This window comes from Scomber scombrus, chromosome 9, assembly GCF_963691925.1.
Source record: "Scomber scombrus chromosome 9, fScoSco1.1, whole genome shotgun sequence".
Lineage (NCBI taxonomy): Eukaryota > Metazoa > Chordata > Actinopteri > Scombriformes > Scombridae > Scomber > Scomber scombrus.
This window is the reverse complement of record NC_084978.1, coordinates 1,124,895-1,143,992: the sequence shown is the minus strand read 5'-3', so window position 1 is coordinate 1,143,992 and position 19,098 is coordinate 1,124,895. Positions and strand designations below refer to the sequence as shown.

At 43.0% G+C, this 19,098-nt stretch overlaps 1 protein-coding gene across 1 annotated transcript in view; it reads right to left on the bottom strand.

The window, feature by feature from the left end:
• LOC133986369 (diacylglycerol kinase theta) overlaps positions 1 to 17,208 on the bottom strand; it is a 35,630-nt gene extending 18,422 nt beyond the window's left edge. The window contains 3 exon segments of the mRNA XM_062426192.1: positions 4,096 to 4,195; positions 6,604 to 6,683; positions 16,654 to 17,208. Coding sequence (XP_062282176.1) covers positions 4,096 to 4,195; positions 6,604 to 6,683; positions 16,654 to 16,843 — 370 coding nt within the window. The 5' untranslated portion in view covers positions 16,844 to 17,208.
• Between the last annotated feature and the right edge of the window lie 1,890 nt (positions 17,209 to 19,098).

Genomic DNA, 19,098 nt, shown 5'->3' with positions numbered 1-19,098 from the left:
ACACACACTCACAAACACACACACACACACACTCTCACAAACAAACACACACACACACACACACAGACACACACACAGACACACACACTCTCACAAACACACACAGAGGGAGACACACACACACACACACACACACAGACACACAGACACACACACACACACAGAGGGAGACACACACACACACACAGACACACAGACACAGACACACAGACACACACACACACAAACACAGACACACACACACACACAAAAACACAAACAGACACATAGAGACACACACACACACACACACACACACACACAGAGGGAGACTCTCAAACACACACACACACACACACACACACACACACACACACACGTGTTATAGTCAGTTATTTTCTGCGGCCCTCTTCTTCTATTTCTCCGCAGCGTTTTATCCGTGACGTGTAATCTGAGCTCCGGTCAGGAATGTGAGGTCAAAGGTCGTGACACACATCTGCTCTGAACTATTTTACACAGTTCAGCTTTTAATTATAGACTCGACTTCACTGCTGCAGCTTCTCCTGCACACTGAGTCTATCATGTGTGTTACTCTGTGTGTGTATCTATCAGCTGCTGTTATGTTTAACAATAATAAAACTTTATATAAGTTAAATATTAAATATAAACACAAAGCTGGAGAGTTTTAAGAGATGTTGACACGTTTGTAACTTAACTGTAAATTCATTATTTTAATAAAACAACAGATTAAATTATATATTCTTCTTCTTTATTCTGTTATTAGGATAGAGCACATTTCTTTAACCCTCCTGTTGTCCTCGAGTCAAGGAAGCAAGGGAGGAAGAAGGAAGGAAAGGAATGAAAGGAGGAAGGAAGGGAGGAAGAAGGAAGGAAAGGAATGAAAGGAGGAAGGAAGGGAGGAAGAAGGAAGGAAGGGAGGGAGGAAGGAAGGAAGGAAGGAAGGAAGGTAGGAGGGAGGGAGGGAGGGAGGGAGGGAGGGAGGGAAGAAGGAAGGAGGGAGGAAGGAAGGAAAGAAGGAAGGACGGAGGAAAGAAGGAAGGGTGGAAGGTAAGAGGGAGGAAAGAAAGAAAGAAGGAGGGAGGGAGGAAGGAAAGGAAGGAAGGAAAGAAGGAGGGAGGGAGGGAGGGAGGAAGGACAGAAGGAAGGAAGAAAGGAAGGGAGGAAAGAGAGAGGAAGGAAAGAAGGAGGGAGGGAGGGAGGGAGGAAGGACAGACGGAAGGAAGGAAGGAAGGGAGGAAAGAGAGAGGAAGGAAAGAAAGAGAGAAGGAGGGAGGGAGGAAGGACAGACGGAAGGAAGGAAGGAAGGAAGGGAGGAAAGAAGGAACAGTCCAAAACAGACGGGGTCAATTTGACCCGGGAGGACGACACAAAGGTTAATTGGGATTAAAGTATAAAATTATTTATTCTATTTACATGTTATTTTAATGCTGAATTTATATTTTAATGTATAAATGTGTAAATGTGTGTATGTAAGTGTAGGTATGGTATGATATGTGTATTTATTGTGTATATATATATTAATACTTATATGTTTAATAAGGGGTATTTTGGGGAATACTTCTTTCTAAATTATGTGTTAACATTCTTAATAAGCTCAAGTGTGAAATTCTGAATATTTCAGTACCAGAACTTTTAAACAGCGCCCCCTAGAGACCGAGAGATGTATATATACACATACATAAGGGTCAATGATGTGTTTTTGTGTCCATGTGGTTTAGTTTAAATTTAAAGGGTTAAAATGATAAAATAAACGTATGAATAACTTCACACATTCTTGTTTTGTGGACCCAGCATCAAATTTCTGCTTTTAATCCATTTAGAGAGAATATATTAGAGGATTATGGCAAAAATGTCTAAGTGGTGTAACCATAAAAACTTTGTACCAAATAATTCAACTTGCTTAAAAACAGTAAATAGTCAATAAAACACCATATCAACTAGTTTGGCATGATCTTACATTATAACTTTATATTAAATAAAGGTAATGGAATACAATTGTTCTACATATTACATTTACTCTGGTTACCATGGAGATCTGCTTTCTTTCTTTCTCCTCTTCCTCCTCTCTTTCTTTTCCTCTTCCTCCTCTTCCTTCTCTCTTTCTCCTCTTCCTCCTTTCTTTCTCCTCTTCCTCCTTTCTTTCTTTCTCCTCTTCCTCCTCTTTTTCTCCTCCCTTTATCTTTCTTTCTCCTCTTCCTCCTCTTTTTCTCCTCCCTTTATCTTTCTTTCTCCTCTTCCTCCTCTCTTTCTCCTCTTCCTCCTTTCTTTCTTTCTCCTCTTCCTCCTCTCTTTCTCCTCTTCCTCCTTTCTTTCTTTCTCCTCTTCCTCCTCTCTTTGTTTCCCCTCTTCCTCCTTTCTTTCTTTCTCCTCTTCCTCCTCTCTTTCTCCTCTTCCTCCTTTCTTTGTTTCTCCTCTTCCTCCTCTCTTTGTTTCTCCTCTTCCTCCTTTCTTTCTTTCTCCTCTTCCTCCTCTTTTTCTCCTCCCTTTATCTTTCTTTCTCCTCTTCCTCCTCTCTTTCTCCTCTTCCTCCTTTCTTTCTTTCTCCTCTTCCTCCTCTCTTTCTTTCTCCTCTTTTGTGGTTACACCATTTGACATTTTCAGGAGCATTCAGTGTTACTTTTGGTATAAAATGGTGCAAATGTCATTTCAAATGATATAAAACCAACAAAAATACTAAATGTACATTTTAACAAACCTGATGCTGCTTTTAAATCTAGTTGTTAAGATATAATCTACTTATAGGTCAAAGTTCATTCTGGGGTCGATGTCTCTGTGGAGAGGGTTATAACCAGACTGAAACGTCTCAAACAGCTGAAATCAACGTAGTGAAGTTGGCCTGTAATGATTTTTCTCACTAAAGGATCGAGGTTAACTTTCTTTAGGAGACGTTTCACAACAACCAGCGTTCAGAGCCAGGAGGTTAAACAGCAGTCAGCAGGAAGAGATCAATAATCTCACATTTCAACACAGCCTTAAACATGCGGAGGGGAAAACGGTAAAGTGTAGATTCACTCTGCTGAGATTAGAGAACCAGTCAGAGTGCTTTATATTAAATATCTCTTTAAATGATCTGTTTCACCTCACTAGAGATATTTGGTTGTTTTTGGAGCCGTTCTGCAGCTCGTTCATAAACATCAATCAATATAAAACTTTATGAGATTAACTTTAAAGTCAACATGAACTAGAAGAATTATAATTTATTCATTGTGTTAAAGCAGCAGTCAGGTTTCCATATGAACCTCTCTGTAATTATTCCTCCTGTTCAGACTGAATATTAAAACCTTCTAATGTGCTTTTAATGTAAAGTGATGAAACTAAATCAGTGATTTGACCTTCGTGTCGTCCTCCCGGGTCAAATTGACCCCGTCTGTTTTAACTGTTCCTTCCGTTCCTTCCTTCCATCCTCCCTTATTTCCTCTGTCCTTCTTTCCTTCCTTCCTCCCTTCCTCTTTTCATTTCTCCCTCCCTCCTTCCTTCCTTCTTTCCTCCCTCCCTCCTTCCTTCCTTCCTTCCTTCTTTCCTCCGTCCTTCCTTCCTTTACTTCCTCCCTTACTTCCTTTCTCCCTCCTTTCTTTCCTTCTTCCTTAATCCCTCCCTCCCTCCCTTCCTTCCTTCCTTCCTTCCTTCTGTCCTTCCTTCCCTCCCTCCTTCTTCCCTTCCTTCCTTCCTTTCTTGTTTCCTCTGTCCTTCTTTCCTCCCTTCCTCTTTTCCTTTCTCCCACCCTCCCTCCCTCCTTCCTTCTTTCCTCCCTCCCTCCTACCTTCCTTCCTTCCTTCCTTCCTCCCTCCCTCATTTCTTTCCTTCTTCCTACCTTCCTTCCTCCCTCCTTTCTTTCCTTCTTCCTCCCTTCCTTCCTTGACTCGAGAACAACAGGAGGGTTAAAGTATCTGATCAGCTTCTATTGATCTTCATCAGTGTGAGTTAGTCATATCAAGTGATATCTGACACATTTACAGTCTTTTTAGCATCAGATTCCCTCTTAGTGTTTCCCTGTTGAGCTGTGCTGTAACCATAGTAACATCCTGCTGTGATAAAACACCTGCCAGTAACTGTTGGTTAAACTGGTCTGACAGGTGATGGTTTGACTGGTCTCACCTTCGCAGCGCAGCGCCGTGTTTCCCTCCGTTTGCTTCCTGCAGACGCAGCAGAAACGTTTCTTCTGAGCGGCCGGACTGAAGCAGTGAGCCACCGGCACCTGCAGGGGGCAGCACACGTCAACACCGTCAAATAACATTTAAAAAAAAAAAAAACACATCGGTAAAACCAAGCGGGGAGTTCAGGTCCTCTGAAATGATGCCAACGCTGAAGTAACTTAAAACTGCATTCTATCAAAAGGCCACCAGGGGGCGACCGTTTTGGTGTCAAAAGGACTTCCGTCTCTATACAAGTCAATGGAGAATTCACCAACTTCTCACTTGATTTCTAACCTCAGTAAACGTTTTCAAAATGTGTTTATGGTCTCAATCGCTAGTTTAAAGCCTTCTTCAATGCAGTATGATGTTCATTTGGGACATTTCGGCCTCCCTGATTTTATATGTGACGATAAAGCAGGGTATGCATTAGGGCGTGGCTACGTGGTGATTGACAGGTTGATTGGTTCACAGGTTCAGGAGGGCGCCTCATGCTCCTCCTGATGCCCATATAAGTAGAATCCATGTTTTTATTTTTCCCAGCATGCACCGGAAATTTTCGAGATGGCGCTGCTCAGATCCGATACTATTGGCCTCCGAGCAGCAGTCCACAAACCAATGGGTGACGTCACGGATGTTAAACTGACTGCTCATCATCACTTTATCACTTCTCTATCACTTCTAGTAATTTGGTACTTTCTCTTTCTGAGAAGATTGTGTCATTTTTAAATTTTTCTCAGAGCTCCTGAAAGTGTTTCTCATCTTTTTAATTTGTCTTCTAAAATGTAAATATGTGTTTTGTCCTCCTGTCGTTACTTTTTTATCATTTTATCAGTAATATGAGCTGCAGGTCGGAGCTGCTGACGTGCTGTGAATCAGCTGTTTGTAGTGGAACATGATGTACAGATTAACATACGTATCACTGAACATGATCAGAGTTCAGATACTAGACGGGAACATGTAGAAATGCTGCCTGCAAGTCAGAACTTAAAGAGACAGGAGCTAAAAACAGCCTGTTAATAGACAGAGGCTGAACTGAGGCGCTGCATAAAGGACCAGTAGAAGATAAATAAGGAGTTTTTATTCCAGTAGAGACTCAGAGTATTAATATAGAGAATATGTAGATGTGAAGGATATGAACTCTTTAATATTTATGTCCATGTGGTTTAGTTTAAATTTAAAGGGTTAAAATGTGAAAAAATGTGACAGCTTTCTTTCTCCTCTTCCTCCTTTCTTTCTTTTTGTCTTTCTCTCCTCCTCCAACTTCTGTGTTCTATCTTTCTCTTTCTTCTGCCTCTTTCCTTCCTCCTTTCTTTCTGTCTTTATCTTCTTCCTCATTTCTTTCTTTCTCTTCCTCCTCTTTTATCTTTCTTTCTTACTTTTTCTTTCTTCTCTTCCTCCTTTCTTTCTCTTCTCCCTTGTTTATATTTCTTCCTTTCTTACTAGGTGGATAAAATATGTAATATTTATCATTCTTTTATGGTTACACCACTTAGACATTTTTGCCATAATCCTCTAATATATTCTCTCTAAATGGATTAAAAGCAGAAATTTGATGCTGGGTCCCCCTTTCTTCCTTCCTTCTGTCGTTCCTTCCTTCCTCCCTCATACCTTCCTCCCTTCCTTCTTTCCTTTCGTCCTTTCCTTCCTTCCTTTCGTCCTTTCCTTCCTTCCTTCCTTGCTTCCTTCCTTCCTTCCTTCATTCCTTCCTTCCTTCTTTCCTTCCTCCATCCCCCTTTCTTCCTTCCTTCTGTCCTTCCTTCCTCCCTCCCTCCTTCATTCCTTCCCTCATTCCTTCCTTCCTTCCTTTCCTACCTCCCTCCCTCCTTCTTTCCTTCCCTCCTTCCTTCTTTCATGCCTCCCTTCTACCTTCCTTCCTTCCTCTGTCCTTCCTTCCTTCATTCCTCCCTCCCTCCTTCTTTCCCTCCCTCCTTCCTTCTTTCCTCCCTCCCTTCTACCTTCCTTCCTTCCTGTGTCCTTCCTTCCTTCCTTTCTCCCTTCCTCCCTTCCTTCTTTCCTTTCCTTCCCTCATTCCTTCCTTTCCTTCCTCCCTCCCTCCTTCTTTCCTTCCCTCCTTCCTTCCTTCCCTCATTCCTTCCTTCCTTCCTTTCCTTCCTTCATCTGCTTCCTCCCTTCCTTCTTTCCTTTCCTCCCTCCTTTCCTTCCTTCTTCCATCCTTTAAATTTAAACTAAACCACATGGACACTAACAAACATCACTAACTCTTATCCTGTGTGAGACGTTACAAACAGAAATAAATCCTATTTATTATAAAATAATTAATTAAAAGATAATCAGAGGAAACAGAAACAACAACAACTAGAATATAAGAGCTCATTCCATCACAGCCTGTGTGTGTTTATCACTGGTTTATTGATCGGTGCAGCTTGTCAGGCTGTGTGATCGGTGCTGCGCTGATCAATAAACATCATGTCGGGTTTCAGTGAGGAAGCAGCAGCAGTGTGTTACTCACCCGGACCAGAGACGGAGCCATGCAGGAACAAGCCGAGCGCAGCGTCTTCAGACATTTCTCATGACACATGAAGTTACACACTGAGGAGAGAGAGAGACAGACCGGTGAGCAAGGCACTAATACTGCTGCAGGTTCATGAGGTTACACACTGAGGAGGAGAGACACAGACCGGTGAGCAAGGCACTAATACTGCTGCAGGTTCATGAGGTTACACACTGAGGAGGAGAGACAGACCGGTGAGCAAGGCACTAATACTGCTGCAGGTTCATGTAGTTACACACTGAGGAGAGAGACACAGACCGGTGAGCAAGGCACTAATACTGCTGCAGGTTCATGAAGTTACACACTGAGGAGAGAGAGACAGACCGGTGAGCAAGGCACTAATACTGCTGCAGGTTCATGAAGTTACACACTGAGGAGAGAGAGACAGACCGGTGAGCAAGGCACTAATACTGCTGCAGGTTCATGTAGTTACACACTGAGGAGAGAGACACAGACCGGTGAGCAAGGCACTAATACTGCTGCAGGTTCATGAAGTTACACACTGAGGAGAGAGAGACAGACCGGTGAGCAAGGCACTAATACTGCTGCAGGTTCATGAAGTTACACACTGAGGAGAGAGAGACAGACCGGTGAGCAAGGCACTAATACTGCTGCAGGTTCATGTAGTTACACACTGAGGAGGAGAGACAGACCGGTGAGCAAGGCACTAATACTGCTGCAGGTTCATGAGGTTACACACTGAGGAGGAGAGACAGACCGGTGAGCAAGGCACTAATACTGCTGCAGGTTCATGTAGTTACACACTGAGGAGAGAGACACAGACCGGTGAGCAAGGCACTAATACTGCTGCAGGTTCATGAAGTTACACACTGAGGAGAGACTGACACAGACCGGTGAGCAAGGCACTAATACTGCTGCAGGTTCATGAAGTTACACACTGAGGAAGAGAGACACAGACCGGTGAGCAAGGCACTAATACTGCTGCAGGTTCATGTAGTTACACACTGAGGAGGAGAGACACAGACCGGTGAGCAAGGCACTAATACTGCTGCAGGTTCATGAGGTTACACACTGAGGAGGAGAGAAAGACAGACCGGTGAGCAAGGCACTAATACTGCTGCAGGTTCATGAGGTTACACACTGAGGAGGAGAGAGAGACACAGACCGGTGAGCAAGGCACTAATACTGCTGCAGGTTCAAATCCCTGCAGACCCAGAATACAGCTGATGTTTGCTGTGTTTGAAGTTTGAAGGTTTTTATTTTGCACAATAATAAGACAAAAAGGAAAAAGATAAAGAAATAGCAACAAAATAAAGGTGCAAGAAACCCAATAGGGCTTATATACAGGGCCTCTACCTATATTAAAATTCACAAGTTAAATTAAAAACAAGTAACTATGAAATAGAAAAAGAAAAAAATAATAACTATATTTAATAATATTAGTGACCTGAGCAATCAGAGCAGCCCCTAAACTGACCTGAAGTGTAAAGACTGTATCTGTACTACTGTAGAGGTTTGATACCAACCCAGGCATTATTAGTGGGGTAATGTACGAGATGGTGGGTCCGTTAGCGCCGGTACTAAACCATGCAGCTGATGGCTCTAAAAAAACCCGGAGCGGGTGGTTAGATAGACGTCATGGTGCAAATGATGCAAGGTCGAAATTACGCCGAATCATCGCTTTAAATTGAAGTTGTCTTATTTTTGCACAGACAGTGTTTACATGTGGAGCCATGTTGCATTTATGTTTGCATCCAGTGGAGCATCACAATACAATCAGGCATAATGTGTTAATTCCACAACAGGAGATAAGATATGTTGTTACCTAACAGTTCCTGCAGATATCGGAATCAGAAATTAAAAGTTGGACAATATCGGATATCGCCAATATGGAGCATCTCTAGTTTCAATGTTTTGGCTGATCGGTGTAAAACATATTTAGGTTGTTTAATAGGAACAACGAAAAGAAATAAAGCTGCAGCAAATTAAGCTGAAGCTGTTTCACACCACAATGATAAATATTGTATTTAATGATAAATAATAGAAATGTTAGTCAGATATTTAATTAACCGGATTAAAGAAAAACAGACATTTGGTTATTTTAATTACAATTATATTAATATTCCAGAAACAATATATTAGCTTAAGCATCACAATATAAACTTACATATATCATAATAAAGTGAATCATCTATATCAGTAACTTTAATTATTCTTAAATAAATCTACTGTCTTAGTTACAGGAAGTAACCTGAACGTCTTCTTCTACTCTGCGGTGTGTAAAACAGAGAAGTGACACATATCAGTGCTCAGATCTCTTCTCAACGCTGTTATTTAAGGAATGTCTTCACTCACATCTAAAACACAACAGCAGGAAACAAGTGTTCAGATGAAATGACCTGAGAGCCGTGAGTGTTCCCACGCGTGCACGCTGCTAATAACGATCTGAGCGGCAGCAGTGAGAGGAAGGTGTGAGCGTGTCTCCACCTCGCCCACTCGCTGCCTCTCTGTTGTCTAACTGACATTTACTCTGTGGTTTTCTTCTTCGTGTCTGTTCTTTCACGCTGTGGTTAACCTCACATGTTCTCTCTCTGGACACGTTCTGACTCTGAGCTCATCAGCAGCTCTGCAGGTTAAAAAAAAAAGAGAAAAAAAGAAAAAAAAAGCTTTCTGTGAGTTTTCAGCTCGGCGGCGTCACCGTGGAGACCAGTCAGGTTTTTCCTGTCCAGCCCCAACGAGCCGTTATTACACCGGTTTACTACGAGTGACTCAGCAGGGACTCTCACTGCAGATAGACACGTCTGATTCATTTACAATAAAGAACATTTGATATTAGGGGTGGGTAAAAATATCGAGTCATCAATGCATTGCAATATATTCTTTCCCAATTCAATATCGATTCATTAAATCCTCTGAATCGATTCAAGCCCCTGGCCAGTAGGGGGCGCAGTGAGCAACACCTTTGTGTGATTGGCGTTGTACGGACGGAGGCCGCACTCGACCAAACAACAAAAACATGGCAACCGAAGCAACCTTGTTCAGAGGCAATAAATGAATGGGGGTTAACGGAGAACGTACCGGCAGTTGTCACCGACAATGCCACCAACATGCTAGCTGCTGTCAGTCTCATTGAGTGGTTGCATGTTTGGCTGCTTTGCCCATAAACTCAATTTGGCTTCACAGGCTGCTCTTAAAACCCCTGAGGTCACCCGGCTTCTCGGCAGAGTGAGACGCATCTCCTATTTTTTTCAACGAAGCACCTTAGCCACTGGTAAAATGTTATGTGAGTTATATCACAATTGCCAAGAAAAAGAAATATAATTGAAGTTTACATGCACTTTACTTCAGTGTTAATTCAGTAATGTCATATAGTTTACTTTTGTTCTCTGTTATCAGTATTATTGTGCTAATGCTTTATTTTCAGATGTTTTATTGCTCATAAATGTTATGAGTTATATCATGGCTGTTCATATGGGCATGAAAATAAATAATTATAAAACTACCAACAGGTACTCTAATGAATTATTTGTGTATTTCTACTTATTACTGAATCGATATCGAAGCATTTAAATTAATATCGAATTGAATTGATATTGCATCGAACCGTGAGATTCTTAACAATACCCAGCCCTATTTGATATTTAATGCATCACTATTGAACACATCACTCCTGCAGCAGCTTCATTGGCTTCCTATCAAATTCCGCATTGACTTTAAGATTCTACTCCTCACTTACAAGATCCTTCCCAGCCTGGCACCATCATATCTCTCTGAACTTATTCACATCTACACACCTTCCAGAACTCTCCGATCCTCCTCTGCCAACCAGCTCTTTGCCCCATCTGCCAACTTAACTACCATCATGGGGTCCAGACCCGTCAGCCGATCTGCCCCCCCGCCTCAGGAACTCTCTCCCACCAGACATTTACACTTCTGACTCTGTCTCCACCTTTAAATCCCGCCTGAAAACGCTCCTATTCAGAGTGGCATACTCTGTCTCACACTAACTATGCATCATGTTCTTGTTTATTTATTGTACTGATGCACTTTATAGTCACATTCATATTTATTCTTTATCTTTGCACTAAATGTTACCTGATTTATATTGTTTGATGTACTGTTGTTGTGTTTTGTGTGCTTTGTAAGGCGCCTTTAAATAAAATGCATTATTATTATTATTATTATTATTATTATTATCTATTTGTCTTTCACCATGCTTTAATGCCAGGTCATTCTCTGAGTGCAGCTTCTTCTCATGTGAGGATTTCCTACTTTTCTCTGTTTTATATCATCATAAACTGGATATCTTTGGGTTTTGGACAAAACGAGACATTTCAAAACGTTGCTTCAGGCTCAGGAAAACTGTTTAATAATGCATTTTATTCATAAAGTGCTTTTAAAAAGATGCTCAAACACTTTCCACAAGTTAAAAGGATCCTCAGCTATGAAACCCCCCAGAAGGGTTAGGGTTAGGTTAGTTAATGCTGCAGAGGACAGGGTTAGTTAATGCTGCAGAGGACAGGGTTAGGGTTAGTTAATGCTGCAGAGGACAGGGTTAGGTTAGTTAATGCTGCAGAGGACAGGGTTAGGGTTAGGTTAGTTAATGCTGCAGAGGACAGGGTTAGGGTTAGGGTTAGTTAATGCTGCAGAGGACAGGGTTAAGGTTAGGGTTAGTTAATGCTGCAGAGGACAGGGTTAGGGTTAGTTAATGCTGCAGAGGACAGGGTTAGGGTTAGTTAATGCTGCAGAGGACAGGGTTAGGGTTAGTTAATGCTGCAGAGGACAGGGTTAGGTTAGTTAATGCTGCAGATGACAGGGTTAGTGTTAGTTAATGCTGCAGAGGACAGGGTTAGGGTTAGTTAATGCTTCAGAGGACAGGGTTAGGTTAGTTAATGCTGCAGAGGACAGGGTTAGGGTTAGTTAATGCTGCAGAGGACAGGGTTAGGGTTAGGGTTAGTTAATGCTGCAGAGGACAGGGTTAGGTTAGTTAATGCTGCAGAGGACAGGGTTAGTGTTAGTTAATGCTGCAGAGGACAGGGTTAGGGTTAGTTAATGATGCAGAGGACAGGGTTAGGGTTAGTTAATGCTGCAGAGGACAGGGTTAGGGTTAGTTAATGCTGCAGAGGACAGGGTTAGGGTTAGTTAATGCTGCAGAGGACAGGGTTAGGGTTAGTTAATGCTGCAGAGGACAGGGTTAGGGTTAGGTTAGTTAATGCTGCAGAGGACAGGGTTAGGGTTCGTTAATGCTGCAGAGGACAGGGTTAGGGTTAGTTAATGCTGCAGAGGACAGGGTTAGGGTTAGGTTAGTTCATGCTGCAGAGGACAGGGTTAGGTTAGTTCATGCTGCAGAGGACAGGGTTAGGGTTAGGTTAGTTAATGCTGCAGAGGACAGGGTTAGGGTTGGTTAATGCTGCAGAGGACAGGGTTAGGGTTAGTTCATGCTGCAGAGGACAGGGTTAGGTTAGTTAATGCTGCAGAGGACAGGGTTAGGGTTAGGTTAGTTAATGCTGCAGACGACAGTGGACACACTATGACATGTTTGTTATGTGCAAAAGTACAAACTGAACCCAGTGAAAGTGAAAAACATCCTTTCCAACCGTCTCCTGTGGTCAACCACCAGCGTGGGTTTCTTCTTCTTCTCTAGCAGCAGTTTAACTTTCATACTGATAAAATCTAATTCAATCTATAATTAAACTTTAAAGACGGTTTGAGGAACAAGAAAAACGTCTTTATCAGGTTGAACAGCTGCATGCAGAGTACCACCGAGGCTGCTGGGAATGTTTTCAGTTCTGCACATATTTGATCATAAACTGAAATATTGGAGAAAATGACAGTTTGACCAGATGAGAGGTGGAAGTGTTAAACGTCATCCTGAAGATAAGATGAAGGTTTTCTGCAGCAGTCGGTCGTTTAAACTTCAGAAAATTCATCTGAAACTATTCTGAGAAACAAAAATCAACATTTTTCACCATTTTTTGGCGTTTTATACTCAATAACCTGATTGATTCATTGATTAATTGGGGGGAAAATGGACAGATTAATTGAAAATGGAAATAATTGTTAGTTAGTTTGAACCAAATTAGTTGTTTTGAAATATTTTAACCCTTTACAAACTGTTCAGGATCAAATCTGACTGTTCACCAGACTTTTCCTAATGTGACCCACAGTATAGAAAAATGGAAATAAAATGCATCTTTTTGTTTATTATTATTTTTGTGCAAATTTGACCTTTTTTTATTTTTAAAAATCCAATAATCAGCTTCAAACATGTCGTTATATTCATTATAATCTATAAAATGTTCTCCTGGAGGATAAAACAGTGATTGTGAAAGTCTGTTTTCCATCAAATTAATCAAATAAAAGGATTAAATAAGTATTTATTAATGACTGATGGGGGATTTATGAATGTGAATTGGTGCAGAGACTAATTATAAGTCTTAATATGAAGAGTATGTAAAGGTTATATCTGCTCCCAATGCAGGTATATCTGTTAAATGATACCTGCATTGTGAGCAGATCTACCTGCATTGGGAGCTTTATGTACAGACTTTACTCTGTAACTAGCAACTTTCAGCAGAGTGTGTGTGTGTGTGTGTGTGTGTGTGTGTGTGTGTGTGTGTGTGTGTGTGTGTGTGTGTGTGTGTGTGTGTGTGTGTGTGTGTGTGTGTATCTTACTGTATATTATTACGTAGTGTCTAGGTACAGTGTGTGTGTGTGTGTGTGTGTGTGTGTGTGTGTGTGTGTGTGTGTGTGTGTGTGTGTGTGTGTGTGTGTGTATCTCTGTCTGTGTATTTTACTGTATATTATTACGTAGTGTCTGGGTACAGTGTGTGTGTGTGTGTGTGTGTGTGTGTGTGTCTCTGTGTGTGTATCTTACTGTATATTATTACATAGTGTCTAGGTACAGTGTGTGTGTGTGTGTGTGTGTGTGTGTGTATGCTTTGTCCCACATGCTGATTTTGAACATTTTGTATTCATTAAATATTAATAACTTGAATACTTTCACCACATTAAGCAAGACGTTTAATTCTAACTAAATGGAAGCAACGAGCCCGTCCGTCTTTCACTCATTGGATCAGGGATGTGATCTGTGTGTACTTATTAAATACACACTTAGAGGATCCTTTCAAACATGTGTTAATATATGGAGGCCATGTCTAGACTTCTATGACTCTCTTCAGGAACACTAGGATGAAATGTCCTGTTACAGCAGTGAGTTGTCATGATGTCATGCATATATGTCTGATACAGTTCATCTCTATGTGGAAACACTAGAAAACCAATTAAACATATTTAAAAATCTAAAATCTAATCATTTAGATGAGGAGGAGTGGAGGCATTTTATTCACATGATGGGTATCTTAATTGGTATCAGTATCATTTTAAAGGAACTTGGCTTGCTGCTTGTATCCTCATGTTTTAAAGGACACCCAGCCTTACTCCAACCTGTCAGACTTCTTTATTCCTGTGATATTAACGTAACGCAGTGTTTTAATAACTGATAGAAATGATGCATGAAGCAGTCAGGTTATAGAGTTCATCAGAGCGGCTACGTGCAGAGAAATGAACAGCTGTGTCCTCCACTTACATTAGAAGGTGAATAATGAAGAGATTTTAGTATTATAATAAAAAATAAAAACAATAATAACGCGGAGAACAATCACAGATGAAGCACTTTGATGACATCACAGGTCCGTGTTAATCCAAAGTGACGGCTTAAAGAAGAAACGTTATGTAATCGCTGTTCTGCTGCAGCTTTTAATGCGCCTGCTGCTGCTGGTGGTGGTGAGGAGGAGGAGGAGGAGGAGGAGGAGGAGGAGGAGGAGGAGGAGGAGGAGGAGGAGGAGGAGGAGGATGGTCATGTCTCTGCTCACCTCTCACACACACACGCACGCACACACACACACACACACACACATTCCTCCACCAGCCAGCATCACTGCCAGTCCGCTGTTGCCATGCCGACCAGAGGAAGTAAATCACGACTTGACTGCAAATACGATTGAGCAACAGACATTTTTACACCTCCTCCGACACACACACATAAACACACATAAACATAAACACACACACACACACAAACATAAACACACACACACACACACACACACACACACACACACACATAATCACATAAACACACACAAACACAAACAGGAAAAGGAAGGACAGGATGGAAGAAAAGAGGGAAAAGGAAATGAAAGGATGCTCTTCTTTTACTGCCTGCAGGGGATGCAAATAAACACACACACACACAAACACAAAGAAACACACACACATACACACACTGAAACATACACACACACACAAACACACAGAAACACACACACACACTGAAACACACACAGAAACACACATAGTGAGACGCACACACACTGGACATTGAAACACACACACAGACACACAAACAAACAAACACATACACACACTGAAACACACACACTGAACACACACACTGGACACACACACTGAAACATACACTGAATCACTAAACCCACACAGAAACACACACACTGAAAGACACACACTGAACACACAACACACACACTAAACCCACACAGAAACACACACACTGAACACACACATATACACACACTGAAAGACACACACTGAACACACAACACACACACACTGAACACACACACAAACACACACTGAAACACTGAACACACACACTGGACATACACAGAAACATACACTGAATACACACACAGTGAATACACACACTGGACATTGAAACACACACTGAACACACACAGTGAACACACACAGAAACACACACAGTGAACACACACTCCACAATCTGCGCCTTCACTTTCTGTGATTTCTCAGAGTAAACTGGGAACCAGTCACACCTGACAGAACCAGTTTAAATCTGAACATTAACACAAAACAAAAGGTTGCATCACATGACTGGCAGGAGCTGCAGGAGACACCCAAACACACCTAGGTTGGGTTCACACACACACACACACACACACACACACACACACACACACACACACACACACACACACACACACACACACACACACACACACACACAGGGAAGCAGCAACAGGGATGAAGCTGGGTTCATGTTGGGAGTACTGGTGTATATATGTACTAACCCTAAACCTAACCCAAACACACCTAGTTTAGGTTCGACACACACACACACACACACACACACACACACACACACACACACACACACACACACACACACACACACACACACACACACACACACACACACACACACACACACACACACACACACACAGAGAGAGCATCAGCAGCAGGGATGAAGCTGGGTTCATACTGGGAGTACTGGTACAGCTCAACTAGGCCCATATATTGATATTATATTATTATCGTGATATGAGACTATATATCATAATATCGTGATACAGCTGAAGAGTCTTTTCCTGCTTTTAAAGGGTTAATTACAGTAAAATGATGTCATTCTCTGAACTTACAACACTGTTGTAGTAGTTGTAATATTTACCTTTTACCCACTTTGTCATTATATTCACATTATTGATGATTATGTATCAAACATTCTGTGAAAGCACCAGAAGTCATCCCTATTATAATGTAGTGATATTGATATGGAGTTATTTGGCCTGTCGGTGTATCGATATATTTGATATATCACAATATTTTATTTATTTTGTCACAAAGTTGAGCTCAGGGCCAGCTAGTATAGATACAATCAGATGTCTTTTGACGTCTTACAAAAAGCAGTATAGATTAAAACATATATATATGATTTAGTATTGCAGTGACTCACGTGCACGTGCACCTCTGTCTTATACTGGATGTGCACTTTAAGGACTGTGTGCAGTATAGTTATGTGGATGAGTGAGTGTGTTGTTTTATACTGATTTTATGTGTTTCTTATTTTGTTGTTAGCTCTTCTGCACTGCCAAGGACTGCACTTCATTTCATTGAGATATTCTGATATATGGTTTGATCCATACCACCCAGCCCTTAGCTCAACTTTAGTGCTCTAAATAATTGAATGCATGTTTTTACATTATGCATCAGTTATGGCAGTCTTACCTTCACACAGAAAGCCGATGAAGCCCCACATGAAGTCACTGCAGCTGTGGCAGAAGGTGGGTTTGGTCAGGGTGACTCTCTTGAAGCAGTGGCCCGTTGCAGAGCTCTGGTACTTGGGCCGGAGCCCGGGGGACTGCTGCGCCCTCTTCTTCACCGTCAGAGGGCTCGCAGTCCGGCTACTGTCCGCCATGTCCACACACACAAAGTCTCCGGCAGGCGGGGGAAACACAGAGGGAAGGGTTAAGACACAGAAAAGCCCGGATCTCTAGAAAATATTCCACCCCCAGTGGTGAGACATCCCACCGGGCCGGACACAGCGGCGCAGCCCGGGGAAAGGGCGCTGCGCTCGGTGGGAGTGTTTCCTCTGCTTCGGTAGCTTATTATCGAGTTCCTAAAAATACAAAGTATGCAAGCAGGTCACGACTTTGTGTGATCCAAACGAGATTAGTTTTCTGCTAAACGTGACGTCGTTAACCGCCGGTGGAGAGTCATCCCACCGGCTGGACCCAGCGGTGCCACCCAGCGGTGCTACCCGGCGGAGAGGGCTCCGTGCTCGGCGTGATTCCTGCAGCGTCCCGCCTCACCGGCTCTCTAAACATCCGACTCCTTAAAATATTAATCGTGGATGCAACCTTCTTAAAGCAATGAGCTGGTGTGTGTAGGAGGTAGAAATGGTCGGGGTTTGAAGTCGTTTCGATGTCGAGGAGCTCATCCACCACGCTGAGATCAGAGTCTCTGCGCCCGGAGACAGCGGTGCCACCCAGTGGTGCTGCCCGGCTCAGAGCGCTCTGTGCTCGGCGTGATTCCCGGAGATTCCCGCATGTGAAGCTGGATGAATAAAAGATGAAATGTTGAGCCAATGAAGCTGGATGCTGAGTCTGTCGGTGATGTTATTCTCATGCAAAGGCTTCAGTAATAGTCACAGTAACAGTAACAGTAATAGTCAGAGCCGTGCAGCAGCCTTAAAACCAGCAGCTCCACACCCGGGGGAAACACACGAGGACCCGGCTGGGAACACGTCCAATCCCCGCTGCAGGGCTGGAGATAAACGTTAATCAACAAGTGTGAAGCGAGCCGGAGGGGCTGCTCTCATTTTGTGTTTCTTCTTCCTTCTCCGAGGCTGATTCTTCTTCCGCGTCAGAGTCTCCAACACTGATTTACTCCTCCTCCTCCTCCTCCTCCTCCCTCCCCTTCATCCACTAACCTCGCCTCCTTTCCTGCATCCACTAACCTCGCCTCCTTTCCTGCATCCACTAACCTCGCCTTCTTTCCTTCATCTTCTACCCTTGCCTCCTTTCCTCCTCCCTTCTCCTTTATCCACTTCCCTTTCCTCCTTTCCTTCATCCACTAACCTCGCCTCCTTTCCTGCATCCACTAACCTAGCCTCCTTTCCTTCATCTTTCTAACCTCGCCTCCTTTCCTTCATCCACTAACCTCGCCTCCTTTCCTTCATCTTCTAACCTCGCCTCCTTTCCTTCATCCACTAACCTCACTTCCTTTCGTTCATCTTCTACCCTCGCCTCCTTTCCTCCTCCCTTCTCCTTTATACAATCCCCTTTCCTCTTTTCCTTCACCCACTAACCTCGCCTCCTTTCCTTCGTCCACTAACCTCGCCTCCTTTCCTTTCATCCACTAACCTCGCCTCCTTTCCTTCATCCACTAACCTCGCCTCCTTTCCTTCATCTTCTAACCTCGGCTCCTTTCCTCCTCCCTTCTCCTTTATCCTCTTCCCTTTCCTCCTTTCCTTCATCCACTAACCTCGCCTCCTTTCCTCCTCCCTTCTAACCTCGCCTCCTTTCCTTCATCCACTAACCTTGCCTCCTTTCCTTCACCCACTAACCTCGCCTCCTTTCCTTCGTCCACTGACCTCATCTCCTTTCGTTCGTCCACTAACCTTGCCTCCTTTCCTTCATCCACTAACCTCGCCTCCTTTCCTTCATTCACTAACCTCGCCTCCTTTCCTCCTCCTCCTCCTCCTCCTCCCTCCCCTTCTTCCACTAACCTTGCCTCCTTTCCTTCATCCATTAACCTCGCCTCCTTTCCTTCATCTTCTAACCTCGCCTCCTATCCTCCTCCCTTCTCCTTTATCCACTTCCCTTTCCTCCTTTCCTTCGTCCACTAACCTTGCCTCCTTTCCTTCATCCACTAACCTCGCCTCCTTTCCTTCATTCACAAACCTCGCCTCCTTTCCTCCTCCTCCTCCCTCCCCTTCATCCACTAACCTCGCCTCCTTTCCTTCATCCATTAACCTCGCCTCCTTTCCTTCATCTTCTAACCTCGCCTCCTTTCCTCCTCCCTTCTCCTTTATCCACTTCCCTTTCCTCCTTTCCTTCGTCCACTAACCTCGCCTCCTTTCCTTCATCCACTAACCTCGCCTTCTTTCCTTCATCCACTAACCTTGCGTCCTTTCCTTCATCCACTAACCTCACCTCCTTTCTTTCACCT